The sequence below is a fragment of the Manihot esculenta genome, chromosome 1 (genome assembly GCF_001659605.2).
Source record: "Manihot esculenta cultivar AM560-2 chromosome 1, M.esculenta_v8, whole genome shotgun sequence".
NCBI lineage: Eukaryota > Viridiplantae > Streptophyta > Magnoliopsida > Malpighiales > Euphorbiaceae > Manihot > Manihot esculenta.
Genome location: NC_035161.2, coordinates 2,008,995 through 2,020,801, shown reverse-complemented (window position 1 = coordinate 2,020,801; position 11,807 = coordinate 2,008,995). Strand labels below are relative to the sequence as shown.

Here is an 11,807-nt window from a genome sequence, read left to right as displayed (position 1 = left end):
ATAAACATATCAAAACATGATAGAAAAACATAAATCTAACCCTTCTAGAGACTTCCGACATCCCGGACTCCACCGGAAAGTAGAATTCCGATGCCGGACTCTAGCAGGGTATTACAGATTCCTATTGTATTTAAATAACATCTCCAAATATTCCTGGTTGATGTTCTTATCATGTTGGACAGTGATTAGAGCTGTTGAAACTAGTATATATTATGATATTTCATTTTAGAGGAAGCAACTGATTTCATAGGTTGAGATATGTGAGATATCTATAACTAATATGTAAGTGCTTATTTTATGAATAAGCACACTGAACCGACTTGCCTGAGAAATCCATATGAACAATAAATTGTGTCTATAGATTTCTCAAGTGATGGTTGTTTAAGTGATCCTTTAACTTGAAATCAATAAATAATCTTATATAGGGACTTTTATGTTTTGATTCATCTTACACGTTACTTAGTTCATAAGTAAGAAATGAGGATGAATTGGATATATTAGGAATTGTATGAAGGTATTTATGAGATTGAGATAGGATTCATCACCCTATATTAAATTAAGGAATGTGCGCAAGGTGGAATGAAATTAGTAAATGAGATTTGAAATTTCATTCAATAGGCTAATGGCTAATAAATGAGAACTAATATGATTTAACATTGGAGACATGTTTCATGCATCAAATATTAAATTGGGACATTTGTTATGAAAGGATATTAATTACACAGACAAATCATGTACTGAAAGGTTAAGTCAAACTACTTTTGCCATTTCGAATATTTGAGTAGTTTTGACATGTTGCTAGATAATATTCTTGACTTTCAAATTAATTAATTAGTTAATTATATTTGTTAGCAATATATTTAAAACTTAATGGGTCATATACATAAAGAATTGCATGAGAAAATAAAATGAGAAGTTAAATCAAGTAGGACTTGATTGCATATAAATTCATGTTAGGATGACATTGTAATTTAAAAGAATTATAATTTTGATCTAATTGATTAAGTATAGACTTAATTAAAATTATCTAAGATTTATATAGGTTACTTATTAAAATTCTGAACTATAGTTGTAATTTATTTATTTAATTAGTTAAATAAATAAATACTATTATACTAAAACCCTAGAGTTTTAGTATAAAATGACATCTTATGAGAGTCTGAAACAACTCTTAGCAGAAATCCTTTTGAGAACCTCTAGAATTTGTAGGAAAGGCACTAAAAAACCTCTCATCTTCTTAATCCCTTAGAATTGTTCTAAAGTTTTTTTATTATCATTTTGTGTGAATATCGTTAAAACCAGACATCTAGATAGTTTGTGGTTTGCAACAATCCAATTAAAATGAACGATCTCGTATTTTGCTGTAACGAAAATAAAAAGTATTTATTTATTTTTAGTTATTATTATTTTTTTCGTTTAAACGTGATTTATATTGATGAAAAATTTTATTTTTTCTTTCACTGCTATCAATCCAATTGAAATTCAACATGAACAAGTCAAGAACCTCAAGGACCTAAGGATAGTAGGGTTATACCATCAAGGTTGGTTGACCTCTATATCATATTGTCAGCCTCAAAACCCTAGAGACCTATATCATATTGTCAGCCTCAAAACCCTAGAGATGGGACGTTGGCATCTTTTCAAAGGAGGAAGACACTTCCTTCACAATTTCATCGTATTTGGGTTTAGAATATTTTGAAAAAAAGCATCGTTGAACTTTAAGAAAAACTAGAAACTTCTTTCACCTTTATTCAGACAAATGTGATTTATCACATGATGGTAGAAGAAATAAAAATCAAATAGTTAATATTATTATCAAAGAGCAAAAAAAAAAAATGAAGATTACAAAAAAAGTGAAAAATTCTATAAGAGATCATTGTATTCAGAAGAGATCATTGTAGTTTTTAGGATATTAAGTCTTTTTGGTTTTTTCAAAGTATCGAGTTATCTTTCTATTCCTTTTCCATTGTTTTAATTTTTTTATGTTTAATTATTAATAGGATTATTTTATTTTTATTAAATTTATTATTAAATTCTATAATCAATTATATAACATATTTGCTATTTGATGTAAAATCCAATATTTTTAAAAAATATTTAAATTTTAAATTTTAAATAAAAATATATAAAAAATTTATAAATATTATTATAAAATATATTTTTTATATTAAATTAATTATTTATATAAACAGATTCAGACAGTGAATATCCTATACATAAAATTTGAATCTAATCTGAATAATTTTTTAAATTTAAATTCGTCTTAAATCCAATTATAACTATCCAAATCCATTCTATTAAAATTCAATCCGATTAGATACTAAAAAATACTCTATTAGTTGCTATCCCTATTTTAAACCTCTTTCATTACGTGTTATGAAAATATATTATGATTTTATTTTATAAATATTTAAATTTTTTTATTAATAGTAAAATATTTATTAATTAGAGAAAAATAAATTAAAATTTTTAAAATTATATTTTAGTGAAATTTCATTTGTATTATAATTAATTTAATAATATTTTATATACTATTAAATGAAAAAACAAAGAAATATAAAATAATAGTTAAATTATCAATAGATTTATTGAATTGAAATTTTATAAGATAAAATAATTTTATTAATAATTAATTTTTAATTTCTGTGATAATGATGAGAGTGATGGAAAGAATATTATTTTTTTAAGAAAATAATTTATTTCTTTAAAAATAATTTAAATTTCTCATTTCCGGATTACTATTTTTTTTTTAAATGTTGCTTGCGTGAAAAAATAAAAAATTTAAAAATTATTTTCGTAAAATTAAAAAAAGCTAAAATAGAGAATATATTTTATAAATAAAATATAAAAAAAGAAACAATAACCAATATTAGTTCATCCTAAATGTTCAAAATAAATAAAAGAAAAAAGATAGAGAAAATAAACGATTTCTGCCGGGGGGCGGTCTTGACATCTACAATCCCTAAGATCTCTAAACTATTTAAAAGCAAAAGGAATTTCTTTTGCTGTTGCTCTTCAAATTCATGCGTTTAATTTGGTGATTACAAAGAAAGATCAAAACTTAACCCAAAAGAAGGGAAAAATTCATCAAAATCGAATCCCATGGGAAAGAGGAAAGATCGTCGCCACGCAGCTCTCAGCAACGCTGGACGTCGCGTCAAGCTGGATCTCTTCGCGGAACCCTCTGGTACTGTCTTCCTTTTTATTATTCTAGTGTTTTGGTTTTTCGTATTCAGGATGCAAGTGTAAGGGAAATCTTGTAAAAAGCCAATATTTTCGTATTAATTTGCCTTTTAGGGTTCCGCTTCCGATTATTGCTTAGTTATGGAGACATAAAAGGAGAAACTAGATTGGGTGTTCGTCGATTTAAGTTTAGGGTTTTGTTTATTCTGTTCTGGTTGAAGAAGTAATGTCTTTAGTGTATTGTGTTGAACGGAACTTCATTGGATATCTGGAGAACTAATTTAGTATGATATGAGTTATAACATGAGGATTACTCTTTGTTTGGATCCTTAATTGCATAGGGGAAATGAAGAGAAATTAAGGAGGAGAAATGAAGAGAAAAGAAAAAGAAAAAGAATAGAAATTTGATTTCTGTCTTTTTGTTTGGATAGGTTTTTAGAAGAGAAAAGAAATGTAATTTCTCTCTTTAAAAAAAGATGAGAAATGACTATTATTCCTTTCTCTCATAATTTTTGTTCACCTTAGATGTCCCAAAATTATTGTCCATTTTTTTTTTACAAGTTAATAACATGTAAATTAACTATTATAATTCTGTTTAATTTTATCTTATTTTCAAGGAATCTCTCAAAACATCTCTTATTATTTAATAAAATTTAATGTCTTTTATATGGGTATAATTGAAAAGTTAACAAAAAAAAAATTATGTTTCTTAATATGGGTGAAAAAGCAAAGTGGATAAAAATTAGATATCTTACAATTTAGAAAAAGAAAGCCTTTAGTTTAAAGGGCATTAAAGAATTTTCACACTAATAATATTAACTTCTCTCCATCTTTCTCCATTTCCCACCAATTTGGAAAGAAATGTTTTAGGTTCATTTTAAGGAATTGAGAATTGCAATTTCTCTTCTTTTCTCCTGGTTTAGTTGTTGCTTTAAACAAGAAAATTTAAAGAAATTAGATTGCTTTTCCTTTCTTTTCTCTCCAATTCTCTCTATCCAAACAAAGCATTAAAATCAATCACTGTAACTACCTCATGCTTAAATAGTATGCTGCAATTTCAAACATGGACTACATGATAACTCTATGAACATTTGTTAAATTTTCTAGGAGGTTTGGGTGGCTCCTCTGTAAATGGCGAAGTTGGAGGGGGCATAGATCCGACACAACGTGCTGGATTACCCAATTCACCTTCATCTTCAGGTGGGTTCCATCAGTTTTCTTCAAAAAGGATTATGTAGAGAGCGCATGAGTTTTGGTGGCATGTTATGTTGTTTGCCTCCAAGTATTTGTTGTCAGATTTTAGGTTGGCTGTGGTCATGGGAATATACATATCAGATCAGGTCGGGCCCTGCCACAGTGAATTTTTGAATGACTTCCGTTCTGTAATCCACTGTTTCGCAGCATCAAAGCATTTTGGAGATTTCGTCTCGAATTTTTTTATATCGGTTCGTATGTTTCTGGCTTTGATTTCTTTATGCCTACACTGACATTTCCTTTGCTGTCTAACAGGTGGCCCTAACCAATGATTCCAAAAATTTCCCAATGGATTTGTTGTCGAATTTTATTGCAAATAAACATCTTCTTTCTTTTGTATTATGTTCTGGCTGTGACTGCTGATGATGCTTGAATATTCTAGTGCATCTATTTGTTTTTGATGTTTAGTTATTGATATTCTAAAAAGAATGTAACATTCTAGTATCTTGTGTTCAGGTCAACCACCACAGAATCCTCTTCTGTTACTTGGACAATATAGTGATGATGAATTGGATGAGGAATCGAGTAAAAAGCCGAACCATGCTGTTGCAGAGAATTCCCCTTCAGACCATGTTGATCAGGTAATGTAACACATGATGCTTAATCTTTTATTGAGCCAGTTTGTAAAATATTTTGGATTGTAAACCTGTAGCTCAGTAGCTTAAAGCTTATGATAAGGCATGTTAGCTAACTACAAATTTCTTTAAAGTACTTGTCCAGTAGGCTTTTTTATACTTTCATGCTATAAGTGATTATGATTAGGGCATAATACCCAGATTTCCCCTGCTTTCATATGTATAATCACATGCATGCATATTAGTTATTGATGTATAGCGAGATTGATCTCAAGTGGAAGTAGAAGTTGATGGTGTTGCAGTCATTATTACTGTGTTGGTTACAGAGCTGGACGTTATCATCTGTGATTTTACTGATAAATTGGTATCGTTTGAATTTCTGGAACTATTTTAAGGACTTGCCATTACACAGTTGATTAATTAGAGCTTATGGTTGGGGTATCGCAATTAACTCATTGGAAATATTTTATCTAAGCAAGAACTATGCTCAAGTGTAGTGTCTAGTACTGATAGCAGTAAATTATTGACTTTTGTGGACTAAACTGGTTTATATTAGTCTGATATTGATTTTATCATCCAACAAATGTTCAAGCAATGCCTATATCTTGTTCTTTTATTTTCTTATGTTTCCTTGAAACTATTTTGTGTTTCTTGGTTGTATGTTCTATTTACATGCAATGTTGAAGCTCTTCACTTTCGTTAGGAGGGACCAACTAGTGATGGGAAAGAGGTAGATTTCAATGCAATTGAAGATATAGCTGATGAGAAGGTTGAACCACGGGACATGGAGAGAGATTCAACTTCAGTTGACATTTTACAGCATCCAGAAGGTGGTGATTCTGGAGAAGGTGATGGAACTGCCTCTGCTGACAAGTGCAAAGAAGTTGATTCCACAAAGTTTATCTCTGTCACTGGAAGTGGAACTTCTGATGCACAGAGTATTGGAGATGTGAGTTCAGGATGGAGGATAGTAATGCATGAGGAGACGAATCAATATTATTACTGGAATACTGAAACTGGGGAAACTTCATGGGAAGTACCTGATGTTTATGCTCAGACTACATCGACTTCTGATCAGAAAGCTCCTGAAAATGAAAATGTGGAAACTGCTCTTGTGGATACAAATGCTGTTATCTCAACATTAGGCATTGGATTGGATAGTTCTTCTGCTCCATTTACTGTAGATGGTTCAACTGGTGCCAATTTGATTAATCAAAGCCAAGAAGTGTTTTTTAGTGGGTTACAAATAGATGAGTCAGTTGAAGGATGCAAAATTGAGACTCTGGAAGATAAAAATTGGGTAACTAGTGTATACCAAAATGAATCACAAATTAATCACAGTGCAGCTAGTGTTCCCTTAGGTGCTGCTTTAACTAATGAAATTGGAGGGATGGATCTTTGTACTGATCTTATGAGACAATGTGAGTGTTTGTTGGAGAGACTCAAGTCACTGAAAGGGTAAGGATCTTATATTTCTCCTTATGCTTTCCGATTTTGCATTTCATTTGTTAAAACTTGTAATTGATTAATTATCTTTATTATTTAATTTTTCTTTCAGATATGGTAACCACCTGCAGTGTCATGAACAGATGTCAAAGTACATTTTAGAACTAGATATTAGACTTTCTGATATCCAGTCACTTTCATCTTATGGGTCAACTTTGCTTCCATTTTGGATCCATTCTCAAAGGCAGCTCAAAAAATTAGAAGATGCCATTAACAATGAAATATACCACCTTGCTGTATCTGCACAAATGAATGATGATGTTGTGGCAACTGCCAATAATTCTATTGAAGAAAAGGAAAAATCTTGGGGAAGTGTCGGCAAGCATTCTGACTCAGATAGATGTGAGAACAATAGGAAATCTGAATTTGCAAGTGTTGCTGCCAATGGTGAGAATGATTCACATAATGATCCTTGCGAAAATGTATATACCAGACATGTTTTATCACCTGAACATTCAGAAGGTGGTGCTGTGGTTAGTGAAAAACTGAATGCGACTTCTCACCTGGATCATTCTGGTGAAGATGATATGGATGTTGATATGGAAGTTGAAGATGAAGTTCCAGAAAGCATCGGAGCCTTGGGAGATGATTCAAGCACCAAGTTTATTTCTCCAGCCAGGCAACCGGGTCAGCCAAATACGCCTGCAGAATACCCAACTTTGACATCAGGGAATGAAACAAGTGTTCCACCGCCCCCAGAAGAGGACTTGATTCCACCACCACCCCCTGATAGTGATCAGGTACCTCCACCGCCTCCTGACAGTGAACAAGTTCCTCCGCCACCCCCACCTGATGAGCCTCCTGAACCTTCATATCCTTTGCTTCCTTCTTATCCAGAGACTCATCAACCTCTCCCATACACAGAACAATACAACTTACCCTATCCAGATCCTAATTTCCAATATTATGGACAGACAGTTGCTGTCCCAAGTAATAATTTATATGGACATGCTGATGGAAGTCAGGTTGGCGTGTCCCATGCATCACTTTATTATGAAACAGTTGCCAATACATATGTGGAAACCACTCCAGTCATAGTTAGCCCAGTTGAGCCAGTAGCATATTATAACCTTCAAGATGGATCAATGCCTTCTCTGCCTGATGTTAGAGTAGAATCTTCTTGTTTGCACTCTGAATCTGTTCCTGGTTGTTATGATGCTTTTGCTTCTGATCAAATTAGAACTGTTGATAAACCAGCTGAAGCAGGACAAAATCTGAAACTTGATGTTTCAGCTGTTGTCAGCGAGACAATCACAGCATCTGAGGGGCTGTCTTCTAACTCAGTCACTACTGAAACTCCTTCCACAACTAATGTGGCAGAGAATGTTTCTGCGCCTGCAATAAATCCTGGTAATGCTGCTAAGGTTCAATCCAAAGGTAATTGTTCTTTTCTGTACCTAAAGTAGTGCTTTCCATCATTGAACTTATTGATATGTTTACAACAATACTACTTTTTAGCTTCCATATGCCTGCAATTAACAATTATTGATGTTCCAGATTTTGATGTTGTAATTTATTAGGGTGTTCTATTGGCATGTCTTAATTTAAACATTCCAAATGGATTGTATTGGGATGATGCAGAGGAATAAAATTGCATGGTTAGTGATAGGAGGTGATGATTGGATAATGAATGATAATAAAATGTTTCTATCTGACAAGTGATGGGGAGAATTTGAGGTGTGTTTCCTGATTTATGAAGCACTTGTTTGAAGTGTAATAAATGCTTGGGTGTTTACGAATTGTGTTAATAGTATTATCCTTATGTTCCCTATGTCTTTATTATAACCAAATAACACTTTTAGGGTTTGTGAAGATTGAGATTTAAGACAATCTAAATTAATGTTAAAATGAATCAAGTGTAAGGTCTTTGCTGGGAAAAAAAATGTCGTCATGACTTACCTCCAATGGCCTTATTTTCCTATTAGAGAATCAAATACTAGCTAGGGATGGAGAAAAGCAAGTAGAGGAGATGATCAAATTTGTTGGTTTGATACTTCTTAAACATATTCTTTGTTTCATCATCATATTTTCTCACATCTGTTCATCTAAAATCTATCTTGGAAGGAATTGTTTGCGTACCTATAACGTTTTGGAAAATGGTTGTTTAGTTCAAGTTAGCAGATCTGGTCCTTGTTTGTGCAAGTAGCATCAGTGTTCTTAACCACATGGTAGTACTGGTAGGATGCAATTTATACAACATATGCTGCTCTGGCAATGGCCCCACTATATAGCTTAACTGTTCTACTCGTAATTATCAGATTGTTGTCCAAACTCAACAGCATTTTGTACTTGTGAACTATATAATTTCTTTATTTTGCTATGTTGTAATGTGAAGTTGCTTATTGAACACTCTAACTTCTTCCTTTTTATCAGTTCCTCGCAGTAAAAAACGGACAGTTGCTGTTGCACCCTCATTGAGGTCTAACAAGAAAGTTTCTAGTTTGGTGGACAAGGTCTACAATTAACCCCTCTTATCTTGATTTACTTAGAGAAATGTTTTTTCATTGTGTATTTTTTGATGTATTTCTGAACAAGTAGTTAAACTTTTATACTTATTTATAGTGGAAAGCAGCTAAGGTGGAGTTGAATGAGAATGAGGAAAACGAACCTGAAAATGCTTATGAGATGTTAGAGAAGAAAAGACAAAGGGAAATTGAGGTCTGTAAATAAACATTCTTTAATTGCAGTTTTAGCATTTTTTTCCCTGATACCTGACATTTCTTTGATTCCAGGAATGGCATGCTAAACAAATTGCCAGTGGAGGGGCCAAAGATAATGCCAACTTTCAGCCTTTAGGCGGTGATTGGTATGCTATTCTTGTGCTTTGTTGTATATATCTAATTATGACTCTACATGCTTCCCATTGGTGTGTTAGTGAGCCTAGTGAGAAAATTAAACGGTTATAAATTTTTTGATATTTGTCCTAGGTGATTTACTTCCACAAAAATATCGGAAAGATCAGTAGCTTGAATAAGAATGTATCTACATACATATAACCTGTTCTTTCGTTGTCTTTGATTCTTGTTTCTTTTTTCTGTTCCTCTCTCCCACCCTCGAGTTTTCCTACCTGCAAACCCCCATAACACACACATGCTTGTATATGTAGCCAGATGTTTGTTTATACACATAGACATGCAATTTCATGCATGGAAATAGAAATCCGATCATTATTTCTATATTCTTTTCATCTCATTTATATATTTGATAATTTCTCCCCCCTTCCCTCCCCTCATATTATATAGGCGTGAGCGAGTGAAGCGCCGAAGGGCTCAAGCAGCCAAGGAAGATGCAAAGACACCACCAGAGGCCCCCATCGTTGAAAACAAGCAACCTGATGTGGCAGAACTCTCAAAGGGACTTCCATCTGGTTGGCAGGTATTATTTTGGCATCCTGATATCCAGAATCTCCTGATGTTTACTAACTTATTATGTATAAACTAGTTTCCTCAACACAAGGACCTGTTCTGTGAATTTTTAGTATTTATTATCTTTCAAGTCCTGGGAAGAGACCTCTCATGAATTGAAACATGTGAAGTATATTAAGATTTATCTACTGCTAACCAATGAGCTTTAGATAGTGGTACTGGGGTTGTCTCCAAGACTAAGTCTGTAAAAGAAAAGGGTTCTATCTCTGGGCTTCTGTTCTTAGCGTTTTATTTGGTTGGGACTATATATAGGTAAAGGTCTTATTTGCATTGTGGTAGTAGGGAACTAAGGAAGGTCAGCCCTATGCTAGCTTATAACTATGAGAAAAAAGATAAAGAGGCAACTGCTTTAATTTAAGAAAGTTGGCGCTGATCATTATAATGACAGTGAGAAAAGAAATGAAATTCAGTTCCTAGGTTTATTGGTGTCCTACCTAAATTGTTGGCTAGTGGGTTTTATTGGATCTTAGAGTTGCTTTTTTGAGTCTGTATGTTGCATTTAACTCCTGATGCAGTTCTATGTTAATTTCATTTCCCCCCTTTTTAGCTGTATTCTGTTTATTTATTTTTAATTTTTAAATTGTTTGCTCTGTTCTGTACCTAGGCATATTGGGATGAAGCATCAAAACAGGTCTATTATGGAAATGTTATCACATCAGAGACGACATGGTGCAAGCCAACGAAATAACCACCATTGAATTTTAGAGATGCAATCTCATTTGTAATTAAATACATTTTTGGTTGTAGTAGTGATGGCTAGTTTCATTATTTCTTTTTGGAGTTCTTTCTTTTAAAAATTTCCCCCCAAATGTCTTCATTTGCCATGGCTCTTCATTGTTTCTATATTTGGTGCTAGGTTCTGGAGTACATGGTTTATTCTTATTTCTTGAGTTTGGTTAAAGAAAATTTCTTGTAACTTTAGGGAGCAATACTGCAGAATTCTAGGCACCGGCTGATCAATGATGATTTCTTTGAAGGGATAACGTAAAACATCTTGCAGAGTGAAATTTTTGCATGGGTAAATTAATAAAATTTCTAGAAACTATAAGTTTATCATTATTACTAGAATTTAATCGGAAAGTGTTTTGAGCTTGGTCATCATACCAACATGATCCTGGATCCTTGCGGGGCCTACAAGGACGTTTCTTGTGTTTGAGATTGAATGAAGGGAGATGGGCAAGATCGCTATGTTTTGCGCCAGTTTACCAACTTTTTCAAGACGAATATGTGGTTCCTGTTTCATCGGTTTATGAATCTGAATTGGTTCTCAAGTTTCTCTTGTGGTTTTTGATGCCTTATAAGTTAGTTAAAAGATCAATTTTGCCCCAAGAATGTTACAAGTCGCATGATATCCAATTCTTGACAATGTATCAATCTAATGTATGAAATGCCTACAAATCTATGTAGATTCCTAAAAGCGCTTAACATTCTTGGTTAAGGAAATATTATTTTATTAAATCCCAATTTCATAGCAAATGTTACGTGCCAATGCACAATTTACAAAAATAGGTTGAAGAAGTCGCAGAGGAGAAATTGACAAAGTGATAGCATGTGGGAGATAATCGATGGGCCGATGGGCCCGTTCTACGGAAGAGGTAAGTTTCAATGCTGCAAACTGGTCAGGCAGCTAGCAGTGTGCAAATGAGGCTCAGTGGATGCTTGGAGGATTGTTGGTAGGCTGTTGGTGAAAATGAGGTTCAGCGCAAGAACAATTCTCACAGCAACAGAGAGCAGTGAGGGTCAGTTGGGACGTGACATGTGACAGTCCCACACCGGCCAATGAATGGAAATATATGAGGTTTATATGAAGTTAATTTAGAAGAATTAAACAATTAACTTATTTTAATGGAGTAAAAAATATATT

At 33.1% G+C, this 11,807-nt stretch overlaps 1 protein-coding gene across 3 annotated transcripts; it reads left to right on the top strand.

Annotated features, from left to right (window-relative positions):
• Positions 1–2,892: 2,892 nt before the first annotated feature.
• On the top strand, positions 2,893–10,933 carry LOC110624173 (formin-binding protein 4). 3 transcript variants are annotated; one of them, XM_021769291.2, is made up of 10 exons: positions 2,893–3,187; positions 4,291–4,383; positions 4,894–5,018; positions 5,716–6,470; positions 6,571–7,895; positions 8,892–8,971; positions 9,081–9,176; positions 9,251–9,324; positions 9,761–9,893; positions 10,548–10,933. In XM_021769291.2, the coding sequence occupies exons 1-10, from the start codon at positions 3,103–3,105 to the stop codon at positions 10,629–10,631; spliced, it is 2,850 nt and encodes a 949-aa protein (XP_021624983.1). In that variant the 5' UTR covers positions 2,893–3,102; the 3' UTR covers positions 10,632–10,933. The 3 variants fall into 3 exon arrangements, with proteins under 3 accessions (XP_021624983.1, XP_043807112.1, XP_021624989.1); XM_021769297.2 differs by having other exon boundaries at positions 3,131–3,187; positions 4,291–4,628; XM_043951177.1 differs by lacking the exon at positions 4,291–4,383 and having other exon boundaries at positions 2,894–3,187.
• The last annotated feature ends 874 nt before the right edge of the window (positions 10,934–11,807 follow it).

What these genes read in the sequence shown, in the direction of transcription:
- LOC110624173 (XM_021769291.2), top strand. Translation starts at nt 3,103, where the DNA reads ATGGGAAAGAGGAAAGATCGTCGCCACGCAGCTCTCAGCAACGCTGGA. An exon ending in CAGCCTTTAGGCGGTGATTG is followed by an intron (nt 9,325 to 9,760) that starts GTATGCTATTCT and finishes CATATTATATAG; the next exon opens with GCGTGAGCGAGTGAAGCGCC. An exon ending in GACTTCCATCTGGTTGGCAG is followed by an intron (nt 9,894 to 10,547) that starts GTATTATTTTGG and finishes TTCTGTACCTAG; the next exon opens with GCATATTGGGATGAAGCATC.